Below are 20,869 nucleotides of genomic sequence, written 5' to 3' on the forward strand. Positions count from 1 at the left end.
GGTGGAGAGTTCTATAGATGTCTATTAGGTCCGCTTGGTGCAGAGATGAGTTCAATTCCTGGATATCCTTGTTAACTTTCTGTCTCGTTGATCTGTCTAATGTTGACAGCGGAGTGTTGAAGTCTCCCATTATTATTGTATGGGAGTCTAAGTCTCTTTGTAAGTCTCTAAGGACTTGCTTTATGAATCTGGGATGCTCCTGTATTGGGTGCATATATATTTAGGAGAGTTAGCTCTTCCTGTTGAATTGATCCCTTTACCATTATGTAATGGCCTTCTTTGTCTCTTTTGATCTTTGATGGTTTAAAGTCTGTTTTATCAGAGACTAGGATTGCAACCCCTGCTTTTTTTTGTTCTCCATTTGCTTGGTAGATCTTCCTCCATCCCTTTATTTTGAGCCTATGTATGTCTCTGCATGTGAGATGGGTCTCCTGAATACAGCAGACTGATGGGTCTTGACTCTTTATCCAGTTTGCCAGTCTGTGTCTTTTAATTGGAGCATTTAGTCCATTAACATTTAAGGTTAATATTGTTATGTGTGAACTTGATCCTGCCATTATGATATTAACTGGTTATTTTGCTCGTTAGTTGATGCAGTTTCTTCCTAGCCTCGATGGTCTTTACATTTTGCCAAGTTTTTGCGATGGCTGGTACCGGTTGTTCCTTTCCATGTTTAGGGCTTCCTTCAGGGTCTCTTGTAAGGCAGGCCTGGTGGTGACAAAATCTCTAAGCATTTGCTTATCTGTAAAGGATTTTATTTCTCCTTCACTTATGAAACTTAGTTTGGCTGGATATGAAATTCTGGGTTTAAAATTCTTTTCTTTAAGAACGTTGAATATTGGCCCCCACTCTCTTCTGGCTTGTAGAGTTTCTGCCAAGAGATCTGCTGTTAGTCTGATGGGCTTCCCTTTGTGGGTGACCCGACCTTTCTCTCTGGCTGCCCTTAAGATTTTTTCCTTCATTTCAACTTTGGTGAATCTGGCAATTATGTGTCTTGGAGTTGCTCTTCTGGAGGAGTATCTTTGTGGCGTTCTCTGTATTTCCTGAATTTGAATGTTGGCCTGCCCTACTAGGTTGGGGAAGTTCTCCTGGATGATATCCTGAAGAGTGTTTTCCAACTTGGTTCCATTTTCCCCCTCACTTTCAGGCACCCCAATCAGACGTAGATTTGGTCTTTTTACGTAATCCCATACTTCTTGCAGGCTTTGCTCATTTCTTTTTCTTCTTTTTTCTTTTGGTTTCTCTTCTCGCTTCATTTCATTCATTTGATCTTCAATCGCTGATACTCTTTCTTCCAGTTGATCGAGTCGGTTACTGAAGCTTGTGCATTTGTCACGTATTTCTCGTGTCATGGTTTTCATCTCTGTCATTTCGTTTATGATCTTCTCTGCATTAATGAGTCTAGCTGTCAATTCTTCCACTCTTTTTTCAAGATTTTTAGTTTCTTTGCGCTGGGTACGTAATTCCTCCTTTAGCTCTGATAAGTTTGATGGACTGAAGCCTTCTTCTCTCCTCTCGTCCAAGTCATTCTCTGACCAGCTTTGATCCGTTGCTGGTGATGGGCTGCGCTCCTTTGCAGGGGGAGATGCGCTCTTATTTTTTGAATTTCCAGCTTTTCTGCCCTGCTTCTTCCCCATCTTTGTGGTTTTATCTGTCTCTGGTCTTTGATGGTGGTGACGAACTGATGGGGTTTTGGTATAGGTGTCCTTCCTGTTTGATAGTTTTCCTTCTGACAGTCAGAAGGACTCTCTGTTGGTCTGTTGGAGATTGCTTAAGGTCCACTCCAGACCCTGTTTGCCTGGGTATCAGCAGCAGAGGTTGCCGAAGATAGAATATTGCTGAACAGCGAGTGTACCTGTCTGATTCTTCCTTTGGAAGTGTCCTCTCAGGGGTGTACTCCACCCTGTGAGGTGTGGGGTGTCAGACTGCCCCTAGTGGGGGATTTCTCCCAGCTAGGCTACTCAGGGGTCAGGGACACACCTGAGCAGGCAGTCTGTCCGTTCTCAGATCTCAACCTCCGCGTTGGGAGATCCGCGGCTCTCCCCAAAGCTGTCAGACAGAGTCGTTCACGTCTGCACCGGCTCCCGCTACTTCCCCTGTTGGTCTTCAGCTGTGCGCTGTCCCCAGAGGTGGAGACTACAGAGACAGGCAGGCTTCCTTGAGCTGCTGTGAGCTCCACCCAGTTCGAGCTTCCCAGCGGCTTTGTTTACCTACTTAAGCCTCAGCAATGGCGGGCGCCCCTCCCCCAGCCTCGCTGCTGCCTTGCGGATAGATCGCGGCAGACTGCTGTGTTAGCAGTGAGGGAGGCTTCGTGGGCGTGGGACCCTCCCGGCCAGGTGTGGGATATATTCTCCTGGAATGCCTGTATGCTTACAGCGCAGTATTGGGGTGGGAGTTACCCGATTTTCCAGGTGTTGTGTGTCTCAGTTCCCCTGGCTAGGAAAACGGATCCCCTTCCCCCTTGCGCTTCCAGGTGAGGCGATGCCTCGCCCTGCTTCAGCTCTCGCTGGTCAGGCTGCAGCAGCTGACCAGCACCGATTGTCCGGCACTCCCTAGTGAGATGACCCCAGTACCTCAGTTGAAAATGCAGAAATCACCGGTCTTCTGTGTCGCTCGCGCTGGGAGTTGGAGACTGGAGTTGTTCCTATTCGGCCATCTTGCTCCGCCCCCCCTTCTCTCTTCTTTCTTACTGATTCTTCCCCTCTGTTCTTTTCCTCCTCTTCTCTTCCTTTCCCCTGCGAGTGCTCTTTTACATTCTCTTCCTTCTTCATCTGTCTCTCATATTTTCTTTCTCTCACTCTTGTTCCCGTCCTCATCCTCTTACTCTCTCTTATCTTCTCCTGAACTCCCTTTTCCTTCTCTTGTTCTTTGCCTCTTGTACTTGGGCTTGTGCTCATGATCTTTTTTTCTCTCTTCCTTCTTCTGTCCCCCTATACCTTTCCTGTCTTACTCTTTCTTTTCTTCTGCTCTTTTCCTCTACCTTTCAACCCTTTATCTCTTAGGCTCTGTCTCTGCTCCTCCTCTTCTGTTAACTTCTTTAACTCTTTTTCTTGTTTGTCTCCCTTTCCAAGTCTCTCTTTCCTTCCTTCACTGATTCCCCTTCCCTGAGCTCTCCCTTTCCTGTGCAGTTTCTCTCACTCTCTGTCCTTTTTACATCCATCTTCTTACATGCACTCTCTTAGTCCTCTTGTTATGTTTTTTACTTTTGGTCCTTCACTACTCCCTCTTTCTCCCTGGCTTTGCTTCTTTCCTTTAGCAAGCACACACTGTTTCTTTCACATGTTCTTGTTCTTGTTCTCTTTAGATATTTATTGAGAGTTCATATGAGTCAAATACTTTTCTAGTTCTAATGATGTAAAAATGATCTAATAATGTAAAGACATGCCTCCTGCCTTGCAGGAACTTGTCTCTTGGGGAAACAGTTTAGTAAAAATATAATAATAGCTTTATATTGTGACAATGGCTAAAAAGGAGATGTGAAGTTCTGTGGCAGAACTTGCTGATTTTAGTTATAACCAAGGGATATGGTTATTTGTTTAATTAGAAAAAGTGAGCCAAAAAATACTAATTGTGCATTTTATAATATAGAGCAGTAGATCCTGTGTATCTATAAATTCAAACAGCTTGACAGCTCAGATAAGAACACTTTTTATGGCATGATATTGGTGATTTGCAAATAATTTAAACAGTGGTTACTAAAAGATTCTTAAGTATATTTTATATTATTAAAGAAAGATTGTATCCAAAGTTATAATTTTTGTTGGAAAATTAGTAATCTATATTATATATCAGAAATCTAATTAGAATAGCTTATTCAACAGTCTTTCTGAATAAACAGTAGCTGACTATTAAAAATTCTCAGTTCTTTAATGCTTAGAGTTTCTTTTGTTTCCAATTTAGAATGTATTGTCTCCTGCTCTAAAATGGTTTTTAGGAATAGCTTTGAATACCTTCAGTACCATAGCAGATTTTAATATTCAGCTTTAGCTAGTTGATATAAGAGAATAATATTCTTTCCACTTTTAATTTAATCCTGTCCTCTCCTTCTGTGTGTGTTTGTGTGTGTGTGTGCATATGTGTATGTTGTGTGTGTTTTCTTTTGGGAAAGATTAAAGAATAAAAGCTGGTACAATATTTGACACTATGAATAATTGGTATAGTAATAAGTAGCATCATTTGTAAACTACTGGTGGCAGTATATCAAAATGACACAGATTAATTCATGTTAAGCATGGAGTTGAATTCTCATAAAACCCTCCCAATTCAGGATAACCGCAGTAGCGGACTGACTCTGCAATAGAAGAGTTGGGGAATATGAGAGCAAGGAAGGACTCTTAAGTATTTCTTTAAATAAAAGTCATCTTTGTGTCTTGCCACACTCTTATTTTTTAAAGAGCAAAGCCAGCATAAAAGTAATATACATCCAGTAGGTAGATAGATACGTACATATGTGCGTATATCCATATGTACCTATACTTAAATCTTTTCTATTTTTCTTCCAGGCTCAAGAATCTAAACACTAACCATACTTAATTAGGCAACAGCACATTCATGAATTACATGTTCTCATTCTAAGACCTTCTCAATCTCTTAAGTAAGCACAGTTATTTGTAAAGGCAAGCGTGTTTAGTTTTCATGCGTTTTTGTTTTGAACCTACAACCAAGTTTAACAAATATATCTTAAACTCAAGCTAATTAAATCACTCCAACAGTTTATCTGAACTTAAGGAGCACACCTACTAAGCTAGGAATTAGAAACAAAAAGGTGCCTGAAAAACATTCTTGCCTTTGATCTTGAAATCTGGTAGAACTCAAGCACAAAAGACTTTCAGTCAAGCATTAGTTATGGGACTACAAAGGTAGATTAAAAGAAAATACTTTTTACTTTTAGATAGTAACCCTGCTGATTTATTACATAAATTCCTAAGTGTAGGTTATGGAATGCTGGCTGCAAATTATTTGAATTTAATGAACTTTTCTCCAGAAAAAAAAAAAAAAATGTTTTGACAAGTAATATGTTATTTGAATGTGTTAGAAGATAGAAATATGCATTATTTCTGGGATAGAAATACATGCTCTGTTGGAATGCACTTGACAGGACAAACTCCAACATAACTTAATAGAATACATTTTCAGGAATTCTCTTTAAAAATATTTTTATAGTAAAAATTGTATTACCTAGAAGTTAACATAGAAACCTAGGAAAAGCATGAGTTTTGATGCTCTCATTATATTGTTTAAGGACCAAAGTGGTTAACTGCTGTTAGCATCCTTTGAATGATGTTTGAACATGTAAAAATGCTAAGTTAAAGTTGTTCCTGATTACTTTAACTAAGCCAAATATACCATATGGAAAAATAAAATCTTTCCCCAATGCTTCACACAGGTAGGAAGCAGAAAGCTTCAGAACTCCATGGAACAAAAGACAGGTATTTTAAAAATAGTTTAATTAGAATTATGTGAAGCTAAAATTGGTTCTAAAAATAGGTAATTGAAAGTTTATGCTAAATTTGTTAATCTTAGAAAAAGTGTTAGAAATATAAATCTCAAGTTGTCTCTGGGATAAATCAGAAATAATTTTATTTTCCTTCAGATCAAAGCTCTACTTTCCAAAGATTTGAAAGCTAAAAGGTACAAAGCAGAAAGCATAAGGAGTTCTTAGAAAAAGAGAAATTAATAAGTTTAAAAAACCCCTTTTACCAGACCCTTTGTTTTACTTTTTATCTGTTAATCCTTCTTTGTTTGTCCACTTGTCTGGTTCTGTTTTTCCTTCTCCAGTAACAACTTGAGATTTAAATTTCTGTGAAAGGTCTTTCTAAAACTACTTACTCTTAAGAAGATCTTTTGATTGGCTTGTAAAAATCTGTGTTTTGTGGCATTCTGCTTTTAAACAATTCATAATAATTCATTTCCTCATTTCTACTGTACATAAAATAAAATGCACTGTACTATAAACACTAGGACTTTGCTAACCACTTATAACCATATAATATGGTTTGGAATCTCTGAATGTATGTAATTTTATGATTCAATTTTTAAGAAATAACAAGAATTAAGTTATTGACTTTGTTCCTCTTTAGGTATGTTAGAGCGGAAGTTCTGGCTGGCTTTGTCAATGGCCTATTTTTGATCTTCACTGCTTTTTTTATTTTCTCAGAAGGAGTTGAGGTATAGTAGATAATGATTAAAGTCAATAAATTACATTTCTGTAATGAAAATGTTTATTAATTAAAGATATATAACAGCTTTTTCCGACTATTATTAAATATCGTGAACAATCTTGGATTAGATATTATGTGCATACAAGAGGAACTTGCAAAATAGTTGGAAAATTAAATATATATGAATCTTCTTGGAATTGAAAACAATTAAATGATAATGCTTTACAAGTTATGGATGAAGTGTTAACACTATGAAATGTAGAGGTACAATCTGGATAGTTAGGCCAATAGGGAAGTATTTCTAAAGAAATTACAACCTGAGAGTTTTGCCAGTGAATCTTTAACATTTGGTGTATTTTTTTTAAAAAGGAAGAAAATGTAAAGATTAGTGAACTTAAATGAAAGACAGTATTTTTTTTTTTTTTTTGAGATGGAATCTTGCTCTGTTGCCCAGGCTGGAGTGTAGTGGCATGATCTTGGCTTACTGCAACCTCCGCCTCCTGGGTCTAAGCGATTCTCCTGCCTCAGCCTCCCGAGTAGGTTGGATTACAGGCACCCACCACCATGCCCAGCTATTTTTTTTTTTTTTTTAGTAGAGATGGGGTTTCACCATGTTGGTCAGGTTGGTCTTGAACTCCTGACCTCAGGTGATCCGCCTGCCTCAGCCTCCCAAAGTGCTGGGATTGCAGGCGTGAGCCATGAAAGGCAGCATTTTAAGATACCAAATAAGAACAAGTTTTGGATGAAATATTTATGCTTTTAAACATTTATATTTATTGTAAAATAGTAATTGTTACTTTTTCTACAGTATGTGAGCACTGGTTTTATTTCTATGAACTGTTTTGGGAGGTTTTTTTAGTGCTTTTAATTCCAAAAATAACTGAAAGTGTTTAATATTGTCTTATGATTTTGTTAGTTGATCAATCAGAAATAATATCAATGCCATTTGTTTGTTTTCTAGAGAGCATTAGCCCCTCCGGATGTCCACCATGAGAGACTGCTACTTGTTTCCATCCTTGGGTTTGTGGTAAACCTAATAGGAATATTTGTTTTCAAACATGGAGGTCATGGACATTCTCATGGCTCTGGTATGATGGTTAGAACGCTTTGTTTCTTCATTTTCTACTAGGTTTCTGTCATAATTATTTACTTGAGAGAATTGTTAATTTAAGTTAAACTATATTGATTTCTGATAACAAAAGTAATATGTCAACAGACTATATGAATATCTTCCTGAAATATCCCTTTCACTTCTTTATGCCCCTCCATCTCAGTGCCTTCTCAGAGCTGTGCTTGTTATCATGGATCCCACCAGACCGCAGTAACTTATCTTTTTAGTGTGATATCATTTATATAAGATGAACAAATATCGGAAAACCACAAAACAAATCTACTTGTCAAAATGTTTTGTGTGGGCTGGGCACAGTGGCTTACACCTATAATCCCAGCACTTTGGGAGGCCAAGGCAGGTGGATCACTTGAATCCAGGAGTTTGAGACCAGCCTGGGCGATATGGCAAAACCCCATCTCTACAGAAAAATACAAAATTAGCCAGGCATGCTAGGCGACAGAGTGAGACTCCGTCTTAAAAAAAAAAAAACCAGGCATGGTGGCACATGCCTGTAGTCTTAGCCACTCAGGAGGTTGAGATGGGAGAGTCGCTTGAGCCCAGGAGGCGGAGGTTGCAGTGAGCCGAGATCGTGCCACTGCACTGCAACCTGACTGGCAGAGCAAGACTCTGTCTAAAAAAAAAAAAAAAAAGAGTGTGTGTTTATGAAATGTACTATGTAAATATGTCTTGGAGATCCTGATAGTCATGATTTTTTCATATGGTGCAGTGCTGGATTTAATTTACTGGTATTTAGAATTTTTGTAAAAGTGATAAAAGACTTGGATAGCATCCACTCTTTTTCTGTCCTTTAGAATAGCGTGTATAAGATGCTTCTCGGTGGTTTAGTTGTTTTTAGGTATGCTGTGGAGAGAGGATTCTGCATTCTTTTGCATTTAGCTTTTTCTACCTGCTTTAATGTAATTTTACTGATTCTGTTACCAAATGCAGCAACTTTCTTGTGTCTGCCTTAATGTGAGCATTTGCATATGTCTTGTTAATCTTTGTTAGTGTATGTAAGAGTACTTTGAAAACTTTAGGCCATGAATTTTGTCTTTGTTGTTTACTGCCTCATCTCCAGTGCCTGGAATGATTCCTATAATATAAAATGTTACAAATAAATATTTCTCAAATGAATGAATAACATTATCTGACCTCTTTGGATATATCTGTATACTTCCAGTCAGTACTTATTTTCATTTCCAGTAATGTCTGTTACTTTCCTCTATGCTTTCATTACCTTATGGTACTCCGTAGCAGGAACTTAGGATTATTTTAATAAATCTATAACACTTTTTACAAGTAAATGTTTATTGAATTGATCTGAGTTTAGAGCTTATTCTTTGTACTAATGTCAGTATAATTGTAACCATTTATATATTTTTACATACCTTCTGTCCTAACACTTTGTCTTCTAGGCCATGGACACAGTCATTCCCTCTTTAATGGTGCTCTAGATCAGGCACATGGCCATGTCGATCATTGCCATAGCCATGAAGTGAAACATGGTGCTGCACATAGCCATGATCATGCTCACGGACATGGACACTTTCATTCTCATGGTGAGTACAGCCTAAAGACAAATGGACAGCCTCCAAATAAACAAGAGTTTTGTGGATTACTTTTCCTAGTTGAAATAGTTTATTAAAAAGATACTCAATCAACTTCTTTTCTAATGAATCAGTCTAAATGGCTCCCAGGGCTAGTTTATTTTTTGTGTAGTGTGAAATTAACTCAGTATAAGGCAGTGGATGCTAGCTTTTTTCCAGGGGGTGTATCATAATACAGTGCCACTCTCTTATGTATTTATTTTTAATTTTTGTGGGTACATAGTAGGTATATATATTTATGGGTTACATGAGACATTTTGGTACAGGCATGTAATACATAGTAATCACATAAGGGTAAATGGGGTTTCCATCCCCTCAACCATTTATCATGTGTTAAAATCAATCCAATTATACTCTTAGTTATTTTAAAATGTGCAGTGAAATTGCAATTTGACAATAGTCACTCTGTTCTAGCAAATACTAGGTCGTATTCATTCAATTATTTTTTTTTTGTACTCATTAACCATCCCCCCTTCCCTCCCCCCCAAATGCCACTATTTTAAATGAGTGTTAGTGAATGAGGAGCAATTGCATTTTAGGAAATGAAAATCATAATGTTTTAAGCATCATGAGGCCTTTTGTGCTATATTGGCTTATAAAAATATGGTAGAGGTTTTCAGTTTTTCACATTTGTATTATAATATTTGATGTCTGTCACCTGATGTTTACCTCTATATATTTTTTTAGAAATCTTTGGATGCTTACTTTTATAGCATTAGGTACTAACTTATGAGGTGTTTATCAACTTAATATTTTATTTTGAATTATATTTTACATAGTTTATAAAGTGTAGCTTCATAGAACCTCCCTGGGTGACACAATTTGATTACTCTCAATAGAGTGTATACTTAGGTATTATCTTGTATTGGCTGGGCGCGGTGGCTCACACCTGTAATCCCACTACTTTGGGAGGCCGAGGCAGGTGGATCACCTGAGGTCCAGAGTTTGAGACCAGCCTGACAACGTGCAGAAACCCCGTCTCTACCAAAAATACAAAATTAGCCGGGCGTGGTGGCACATGCCTGTAATCCCAGCTACTCCAGAGGCTGAGGCAGGAGAATGGTTTGAACTCGGGAGGCAGAGGTTACTGTGAGCCGAGATCGCGCCATTGCACTCCAGCCTGGGCAACAAGAGCAAAACTCCGTCTCCAAAAAAAAAAAAAAAAAAAAAAGCGTTATCTTGTATTTGGAACATAGACAGAATCCTAAAGCTTTAGAATTGAAAATATGAAAGGGACCTTGGAGAGTGAGCCTTCTAAGCCCTTCATTTTTCAGTCTTTGAAATTTTTCCATGAGGCAAGAAAATAGCTTGAATCCAGGAGGTGGAGGTTGCAGTGAGCTGAGATCATGCTACTGCACTCCAGCCTGGACAACAGAGCTGACTCTGTCTAAAAAAAAAAAAAATTCTAACTACTTTATTGAGATATGATTGACATTGACATATGGAAAGAGATAAATATTTAATGTATACAACTTGATGAGTTTGAGGTAAGTATGCACCCATGAAACCATCACCATGATTTCTCCAATAAACATATCCATTCCCACTGAAAGTTTCTTCCTACTCTCAATTCTCTTCCCTTCCCTTCCCTTTCTTTCTTTCTCTCCTTCCTTCCTTCCTTCCTTCCTTCCTTCCTTCCTTCCTTCCTTCCTTCCTTCCTTCCTTTCCTTCCTTCCTTCCTTCCTCCTTTTTCCTTTCCCTTTCCCTTTTCCTGTTCCTTTTCCTTTTCCTTTTCCTTTTCTTTCCTTTCCTTTCCTTTCCTTTCCTTTCCTTTCCTTTCCTTTCCTTTCCTTTCCTTTCCTTTCCTTTCCTTTCCTTTCCTTTCCTTTCTTCTTCCTTCCTTCCTTCCTTTCTCTTTCTTTCTTTCTCTCTCTCTCTCTCTTCCTCGCTCCCTCCCTCCCTCCCTCCCTCCCTCCCTTCCTTCCTTCCTTCCTTCCTTCCTTCCTTCCTTCCTTCCTTCCTTCCTTCCTTCCTTCCTTCCTTCCTTTCTTTCACTTTTGCAGTAAGAGCACTTAACATAAGATCTACACTCTTGGCAGATTTTTAAGTCTACAATACAGTATTAGCTATGGGCACTATGCCATACAAATCCCTGGGACCTATTTATTTTGCACAACTGAAGCTTTGTACCTTTTGACTAAGATTTCCCCATTTCCAACTTCCTCCAGCCACTGGCAACCACTGTTCTATTCTCTATTTCTATGAGTTTGACTGTTTTAGATTCCTCATAAAAGTGATATAAATGTAGTACTTGCCCTTCTGTGCCTGGCTTATTTCACTTAGCATAATGTCCTTCAGGATCACTCATATGTCAGAATTAGAAGGATTTCTTTCTTTCTTTAAGAAAGAAATGATATTGAATGATATTCCGTTGTATGTATATACCACATTGCTTTATCCATTCATCTGTTGATGGACATTTAGGTTGCTTCCATGGCTTGGCTATTGTGAATAATGCTGTAGTGAATATGGAAGTGCAGATACTTCTTTGAGATCTTGATTTCAGTTCTCATGGATATATACCCAGTTTGCTGATCATACGGTGGTTCCATTATTGTTTTTTTGAGGACCCTCCATACTGTTTTCCATAGTATCTGCACCAGTTTACATTGCCACTAGTAAAAGAAAAGGAAACAAGGGTTTCCTTTTCTCCACAGCTTTGCCCTCACTTACTGTCTTTTGGTTTTTTGGTAATAGCCATCCTAACAGGTATGATATGATACCTTATTGTGATTCTGATTTGCATTTCCCTGATGATTAGTGATGTTGAGCCTGTTGGCCATTTGTGTTTTCTCTGGAGAAATGTCTATTTGAGTCCTTTGGCCATTTATTATTTTTTTAATAATTTTTTTTATTTTTAATTTTTGTGGGTACTTAGTAGATGTACATTCTTATGATTGATTGATTGATTGATTGATTGATTGATTTTTGAGACAGAGTCTCACTCTGTCTCCCAGGCTGGAGTTCAGTGGTGCGATCTTGGCTCACTGCAACCTCTGCCTCCCTGGTTCAAGTGAATCTCCTGCCTCAGCCTCCCAAGTAGCTGGGATTACAGGCATGTGCCACCACGCCCAGCTAACTTTTTGTATTTTTAGTAGAGACAGGGTTTCACTGTGTCAGCCAGGATGGTCTCAATCTCCTGACCTTGTGATCCACCTGCTTTGGCCTCACAAAGTATTGGGATTACAGGTGTGAGCCACCGTGCCCAACCAGTAGGTGTATATTCTTATGGGGTACATGAGATGTTTTGATACAGGAATGCAGTGTGAAATAATCACATCATGGAGATGAGGTATCCTTCTCAGGCATTTATCCTTTGTGTTACAAACAATCCAGTGATACTCTTTTAGTTATTTTGAAAGGTACAATTATTATTGACGGTAGTCACCCTGTTGTCCTATCAAATAGTAGATCTTATTCATTCATTCTTTCTTTTTTTTTGTACCCATTAACTATCCCCTCTCCCCCCGCAGCACCACACTACCCTTCCCAGCCTCTGATAACCATCCTTCTACTCTCTGCATCCATGAGTTCAATAGTTTTGCATTTTTATACTCCACAATAAGTGAGAACATGCAATGTTCTGTGACTTTTTGACCATTTTAAAATCAGGTTATTTATTTACTTTGCTGTTGATTGTGAGTTCTGTATATATTTTATCAGATACATAGTTTGCAAATATTTTCTGTCATTCTGTAAGTTGCTTTTTCATTTTGTTATTTGATTCCTTTGCCTTGCAGAAGCTTTTTAATTTGATGTAATCCTACTTGTCTATTTTTGCCTGTTGCCTGTGTCAGTCTCTAAAATATGCTGTATTTTTATAACAGTTACACTGGCATGCTTTAAAACCTTACTTTTCCAACTTTTTTGCTCACATGCATCCCAAAATAATGTTGAAAAATTGCACATCTCTCACACTTTTGGCTATCAGCTGGACTTTTCAGGGTAGCTACTTCTTCATTCCCACACAGCAGTACAATATCTAGATAGGAAATATTATATGGTGTTATGCTTTTATATTTCTTTGTTACATTATTGCAGAACATTGTTACAGTGCTCTATAAAAGCTGTACTGATAAGGTACTGTGCTGTGGGCCTGAACAAATGATGATAGCAGGTACTTTGTTAGTTGTGATTAGAAAGCTTGTCAGTCTTCCTGATAATCTGTTTAAACAAATATTGCTCATCTTTTGCCTTGTTTTCCTGTATTTTTCTGCTTTAATGTTAAAGCTGATTAGTAGTTTTCAAGATATTTAAAGATAGAAATTATAGCATTTTTTTCATCATAAAGGCAAAATGAAAAAAATTATTTTTATCTCTTCTGTATCAAGAATTTGCCACATTAATCTAGGAGCTGTTGAAAAACTATTTACCATGGTCAAATTATCTTTCTATCCTGGCTTCATTGCTTGGACCTCATAACTTCAAGCAGTACATTTGGTTTTCTCTGAATTTTCCAGTTGTAAAAGTATTAAAAGATATTTTATGAATATTGGAAAATTTTCACAATGTTTTTAATTTCCTGTGCTTTTAATCTTTTTAATACAATAATTTCTGAAATACTCCATACCTTTGATGAATTTTAGAACAACCGCCGCTACATTTACCTCCACTCAATTGTTTCATTACATTTTAAAACTAAATTTGTAAGTTTGATATGGCTGTATAGCCTTGCATTCTTCATGATACATTTGAGTGAAAAGGACTCTGAATTGTAAAAATTTGAATGAGGAATTGAAAACATGTTTTAAAATAACTTAATTCTCTACAGATGGCCCCTCCTTAAAAGAAACAACAGGACCCAGCAGACAGATTTTACAAGGTATGACAAGCAATTTTTGTGTTTCTTAGTTTTTTGAAACTGCTTTTATAGTTTTGAAGTTTTAGTTGCCTGAAGTTTTCCTTTAAGAAAAATATATAACATAGTGTTTGTGTTTAGTATTGGCCTTTCTAGTGATTATTTTTATATACTCTTAGATATATTAGCAGATATTCTTTTAATTATCACTTGACTGTTTTCTCTGATTTGATAATAAAAGCAAAATATTGAGCTGGGTGTAGTTGGCATGTCCCCACAATCCCAGCTACTCAGGAGGCTGAGGTGGGAGAATTGCTTGCGCCCAAGAGTTTGAGACCGCCCTGGAGAACATGCGAGACTCGCGTCTCAAAAGAATAAGATTCGGAAACTATTCTGCTTAAATACAAGTAATACCCACGCCCGTGACTATAAACATTGTATAGATGCTTCTTGATTTACTGTGGGGTTGTGTCCTAATAAACTCGTGGTAAGTTGAAGATACTGTGGGTTGAAAATGCATTTAATACACCTAACCTACTGAACATCATAGTTTTGCCTTGCCTACCTTAAGTGTGCTCAGAACACTTGCATTAGCCTACAGTTGGGCAAAATCATCTAACACAAAGCCTATTTTGTAATAAAGTGTTGAATATCATGTCATTTATTTAATACAGTCCACTGTAGAGTACAATATCAGTTGTTTACCCTTGTGATTGCGTGGCTGACTGGCAGCTGCTGCCTGCTGTTGCTGCCCAGCATCATGAGAGATGATCATAGCACATTATTGCTAGCCCAGGAAAAGATCAAAATTCAAAATTTGAAGTATAGTTTCTATTGAATGCATACTGCTTTCGCACCATCATGAAGCCAAAAAGTCACAAGTTGATCCTTTTAAGTCAAGGATTGTCTGTAGTAGTATATTTGCTTTTACAGGATTATTGCATAGTTTTTCCAAGAATAATATTTAATATGTTTTTATGTTGTGGGAAAGTTTAGAGCTAAAAATTTAATGCAAAGTGAGAACTCCATCATATTTGTAGGCCATCAAGAGCTAATACCTGTAGGAGCTTACATGTTGTGTAAAATTGTATATTACAAAGTTTTACAAGCCAGAGAAAATCCTGTCTATGAATTATATTAGTTTTTGTTTTGTTTTGTTTTTGTTGGGGGGGTGGTTATGAACCAATCTCTGGCTCTGAGTTTCCATTTAGAATTTATTGTCAGGGTTTCCTACTTCCCAGCTATCTACTTGCCTTTATTAACTTTTGACTTCCGTCTGACTTTCTGAATGGCTTCTTATCCAATCTCAACTACACATATTTTTCTTCACTATTTCTTTATATAACTCCGTTTTTTATTTTTCACTGTGAATATATTCCTTCATACTGAGAAATTTATTTTCAGAAGGCTTAAATGTGTCTTCCAAGCACAAGTTTTCCATTTACAAAATATGGAATTGTTTTAGAATAACATTTGCTGAAATAGCATATAATCATGCATATTTGATGCATCTGTATCAAGTAGTATAAATTAGCCTTGATAATAAGAATTTAATTTTGAAAGTCATCATAAGTTGGAGGAAAGGAAGTTAGATTTGCCTTCCTAATTCTCTTTTGTATAAGTTATTATGAAAACAAGTTTATATTTTCTGCATATTTATCAATTTATGGTGGCTGAAGAGCCCAGTAAATAGCTGAAGAACAGAGATAACTAGCTGGCATTAAAAACTTCTTGTAAAATGACCAGGTAGATAGATACTCATACATAAAAAACTTGAATTAATTAAAGTTTTCAATTATTTGCTACATTTTGACCTCTGGCTTACTAAGGTTTTGGGGGGTTAGGTTATCAGTATCCTACCACATCTTCTAAGACTTTTAACTTTGTATAAGTTAAACATCCTTGTTTATATTTCTTTCTTAGTGACTTTTTTCTTAAACAGTTTATGTAGTAAGAAGGGCTTAGGTAGTTTTAATGACACTTACTAATAAAACCAGTTTTCAGGTTAGAAAATAAATTGTAGCCAGGGACTTTCCAGTCTAAGGAAAATCAAGAACAAATCATTATTTTCTTTTTCCTTTCATGTTTAGAGTTATTTTCATTTTGTATTCTACCAAAACACTGATTAAAGGATATAAAGGTTTAAAAGCATGTGTCATACATAAGAGTTTGTAGTTAGGGACCTTCAATCTACTTTGATGTGTACTTTTTTTTTCCAGTTTTAGTTTTAAAAGTTAAAGTGGCCCCAACATTATTAACCTATTTAATTCACTGCTATTTGAAATACCTAACAGGAACTGAATATTCTATAAGTATGACAAAAATCTGTATATCTATAAGTATGTCTGTAAGTATGACAAAAATCTTTTGTTTTGGAAAAATGTTCAAGAGAGTTGTTCTTAAAGAACTGTTCTTTTTGAAGAAGAGTTATAATAATAGAGTTAAACTGTATATAAATGAAAAGTTATATGTAGGTAGTGAGGGATGATTTATATTTAATATAATATTTGATATAAATTTCCATCAGTGGCAGATAAAATGAAGCATAATTTCCCAGAACACAAGATTTGATTTGACTCATTAGCAGTCAATTTTTAAGGTTTGAGAATATTTCTTGAATTTAAGTTTGTATTTCTGTACTTCCAAATAATTATAGTTCACCTTTTTTTGTGCAGTGAATACTAAAAACGAAAACTCAAGTATTTCTCAAGTAGATACGTGCTTTTTATGCATTAACTATTTCTTTTCAGATAGGGCAGGTGATGGTATTGAAGAATGTTCTATTTTTAGCAAGACATGGTTGAAGTTTAAAAGAATGTTTTGCTATGTAGAGATTTTGTATTACAGATCTAAACGTTGAATAATTTGTCTTAGTTGAGTTTTTTCAGAAAATATTGTACATAAATCTTGACATCTTAAATGGTTTTCTGGGCAACTTTGACTTACTAAATGTCTAAGTTCTTAGAATATCAGTATAACATCAGTATCCTACCAATTTAATATTTATTAAAAGTTCAACATGTGTATTTATTTAAAAATATTGAAATTAGCGCCTGCTTTCACATCACCTCTGAGTATAGTATGTAACCAATTTAGATAGAGCTTTTAGGATAATAAGTGTAACAGGGTAAGTTATGGTTTATAGGAAATTATAGTCCCAAATGGTAATAATTTTAATCACCAGCAGAGGGCTCTGTATGGACGTATATCTATAGTTAAAAATGTTTCTTGACCAGTTCTTTTAGCCTAATGCAGTTTCCTTCCCATAACAAATTTTGACTTTTGGACTCCTTTTAGCCAGAGGTGAATGTTCACAAATAATTTTTAAAATCAACTTACTTCTCTACTTCATTTATATCATTAAGAAAAAAGTATGATTTACCAGTCAGATATTTCAACCCCTGTTGATTTGAAACAGAAAAATTGATTTTAATTAATAAATGTACTATTACATGGTTACTAAATGGTGAATATACATGCTTACTTATTTTTGAAATTGGTATCTAGTTTTTTGTATATAAAATTAAGAGTATAGCTCTAGGGTATATTTTTATTTTAAATTAACCAAAAGACTGTTTTGATTTTTATGATGGTTTATTTCTAGGTGTATTTTTACATATCCTAGCAGATACTCTTGGAAGTATTGGTGTAATTGCCTCTGCCATCATGATGCAAAATTTTGGTCTGATGATAGCAGATCCTATCTGTTCAATTCTTATAGCCATTCTTATAGTTGTAAGGTAAGTGTTATTGTTACTTTCAAGTATTAAAGTGAGACCATGAGATAAATATATTACCTAAATTATAGATCTAAAATACAAATAATTATGTAATTATGTTGATTTTCCTTTGCTTGCTTTTTTTTTTTTGGAGACAGAGTCTCTCTCTGTCACCCAGACTGGAGTGCAGTGGCATGATCTTGGCTCACAGCCATCTCCGCCTCCTGGGTTCAAGCGATTCTTCTGCCTCAGCCTCCCTAGTAACTGAGATTGCAGGCACCCGCAACCGGCTGTACATTAGTGCCCGGCTAATTTTTGTATTTTTAGTAGAGATGGGGTTTCACCATGTTGGCCAGGCTGGTCTCAAACTCTTGACCTCAGGTGATCCACCTGCCTCAGCCTCCCAAAGCGCTGGGATTACAGGCATGAGCCACCGCGCCCAGCCAGATACTCTTTTCATCTTCATATGTTTTCTGTGTTTGCCATGTATTTCTTACCTAGAGTTTGATGTTTCTTTTTGATATTTGGCAGTTAAACTTTTTGGGCATAATTCAAATCAGTAGTAATTTTCTTGAATCCAACATTACATCTATAGAATAAAATAATGGAAATATAAAATATGTTCACTATAGTTAGTGTATTAATTCTTAGACATCTGCATCTTACATTATTAAATGCAAAAGAATATCAAAGTCTCCTCTGCTAGAACCATTTTTATTCATAAAGTCACATTATCATTGTAGAAGTCTTGTAAAAGTGCTACCTGAAAATGAATTATGTCTTTCTTCCCATCTAGCTTACAAAATTCTTGAGGCAGCATCTGCCTCCTAGCTCTTTATCTTTCTATTGCCTACTATAGTGCCAATGTATATGGAAAGATGTATATGTATAGGTGTATAAATTCTCAATAAATATTTGCTGAATTAGATTGTACAGTTGTTATCTTTTAACTCATCCTGAGATACATTTTATTGTTGGTCTAATATTTATAATGATAAAACAATATATTCCATTATTTTAAAGTCTTCAGTTATTTAAAAATTTACATATACACTGTATATGTCTTGACTGGACTATTTTTATTTTTTCATTGTAATTTTACTGTCAGGAAAACTTTTATAATGATGACAAAGATCTGCTGGAGGTCAGACTCAAGATTTTTATAGCTCATAGTTTATTAGAATAGATTTAATAGAATATGATGAAATCATAATGTAAGATGAGTCAGAAATGGAGATTTTTTTAAAGCTTCTGCCTTAAAAAAAGGATATACATTTTAAACATACAGATGATTTTTAAATTTTTTCTAATTATTTGAATAGAGAAATAACTCTGCTACATAAAAGTCTGTTATAGGCTCAGCACAGTAGCTTACACCTATAATTCCAGCACTTTGGCTACTTGGGATGCTGAGGCAGGAGGATCTCTTGAGCTCAGGAGTTTGAGGCTGCAGATAGCTATGATGGTGCTCCTGCATTCCAGCCTGGGTGACAGAGTAAGATCCTGTCTCTATATAAAAAGGAAAATAAAAGGATTTCATAAAGTTTGAAATGCCTTTTCTTCTTCTTTGGAAATCTTACTGTACCTTCTTGAAATTTCAACTTAGATGTCCCATGTTCTGTGAAATCTGACTTTTGGTAATTTATTCACTGTTACAACTATATCTCTTTATTTGTGCTTTTAGTGTTCACTTAACTGCTTCTAATACTTCTTAGAGTAGAATCTTAATATTCACTTTTGTTTGTCTCCACTCTTACTATTCTAATTCTGGCTACAATTATGTCTTGCCTGGAAAACTGTAACAATCTCAAGGTTGACCTTTCTCTCTTCCTCTAAACACTTCACATTGGCTAAAATTATCTTTTGTTAATAAGGATTATATTACATATAAAATTTTTTTAAATACTTTAATGACTCTTACCCTTAGGATAGAGTCCAAACTCCTTAACAGGCTTCATGATATATAACCCTTGTTGACCTCTTTGGTCTCTCTCAGTACTTCTCAATTCATACTTTGCTCTTCAGCCACAGTAAATTAGTTTTAGTTCCCTGAGTATGTTATCAGCTCTCTGGATTCTGGGCTTTGCTCATCTTTCCTCTATTCAAAATACTCTTATACTTCATGTCTTCCTTGCCACACCCCCACCCCTTCCCACAGTTACTCATCCTTTAGATAAGATTCAGTTTAAATGGCATTTCTTTGGGAAGCATTTCCTGATTCTCTACCTCCCAGGTTTGGTTAAGTGTACGTGTAACACCTTATACTGTAGTACCCTTTTCATGGCATTTACTTACCATAGCCTGTTTGTTATTGCCCTCGAGCTCCATTAGGGCAAATTGTTTTTTCATTGTTTTAGTCAGCACCTAATTCTCCCTGGCGAAAAAAAATACATATATATTGATACACTTTGAATTTGAATCAAAATAAATTTGTGGGTTTTTTTCAACCTCAGAGAATTACTTTAATTCCAAATTGGGAATTCTTACTTAGTTCTGTTCTCACTCATTTATTCCTCTAATATAAATAAATAAACACACACAGACACACAAAGTAAACTTGTTTTACTGAATATGACACACATTAAGAAAACTGCACAAATCATCTTCACTAAATATTAAGTAGGCCTCTCGCCTACTTAATCTTAGGATCTTCACTGTCTTGATCCTATATTATAATGGGGAGTGAGACAACAAACAAATTGATAAATTAGACTGCTCAAATGCCAAATAGTTACTTGTATTGTGTAGATTTAAGACAGGATTATATGATAGTGACTGAGTTGCCACTTTAAATTGAGTAGATCTGGAAGACTTCTGAAGAAGGGGCCTTTAACATGAGATCTTATTGTCGTAAGAAAAGCTTATCAGACAGAGGAAGAACATTCTAGTCTAGGGATCAGTTGGTAGAAAAGCCTTGTGGTGAAAGCAGCTTTGATACTGAAAGGAGGCCAGCGTGGCTGAAGCATAGGGAGTAAGAGGAGAGTGGTTTGAGATAAAGTTGGAGAAATAGACTGGGGAAGACTACCTAGGGTTAGGAGTTTGGATTTTATTCCAAGTGCAGTGGGGCACAATACGGATATTCATTTTAAGAAATGATTTTGGCTGCTTTGTGGATAATAGATTATAAGGGGGCACAAGTGAGAACAGGCAGACCAGCTAGAAGGCCATTATGTTAAAGTGGACCGGGTGAGAGGCTATGGTGTCTCTCATTTTCACAGAAAAGTTAGAAAATGCTTTGGGGTACAGCTAACAAGATTTGCTTGAGAATATAAATGTATGGGTTAGGGCTGAGTGAAAGAGGGGAATTAAGGACAGTTTCTAGAGTTTTTATCTGGGCAGCTGAGTGAATGAGGTATCTTTACTGAAAGAGAGGGGACTGGAAGAAAGGAATGTTTTTGTTCTTAAAGGGGACTGTAGATCAAAAGTTCTGTTTTGGATGAAGTTTGAGATCTCTCAGACACTGATATGGAGAT

General features: G+C 36.2%; 1 protein-coding gene across 5 annotated transcripts in view; it reads left to right on the plus strand.

Moving 5' to 3' along the window:
- The window catches only part of SLC30A7 (solute carrier family 30 member 7), a 106,378-nt gene that overhangs the window by 15,309 nt on the left and 70,200 nt on the right, over positions 1-20,869 (plus strand). For all 5 annotated transcript variants that reach the window (XR_004058947.1, XM_030936824.1, XM_030936822.1 and 2 more), the window contains exons 4-8: positions 6,081-6,168; positions 7,123-7,249; positions 8,688-8,831; positions 13,651-13,701; positions 17,282-17,417. Coding sequence is in view for 4 of the 5 variants with exons in the window: in XM_030936824.1 (XP_030792684.1) it covers positions 6,081-6,168; positions 7,123-7,249; positions 8,688-8,831; positions 13,651-13,701; positions 17,282-17,417 (546 nt within the window). In the remaining variant the exon portion in view is untranslated. The remainder of the gene's footprint in view (positions 1-6,080; positions 6,169-7,122; positions 7,250-8,687; positions 8,832-13,650; positions 13,702-17,281; positions 17,418-20,869) is intronic.

This window comes from Rhinopithecus roxellana, chromosome 8 (genome assembly GCF_007565055.1).
Source record: "Rhinopithecus roxellana isolate Shanxi Qingling chromosome 8, ASM756505v1, whole genome shotgun sequence".
Lineage (NCBI taxonomy): Eukaryota > Metazoa > Chordata > Mammalia > Primates > Cercopithecidae > Rhinopithecus > Rhinopithecus roxellana.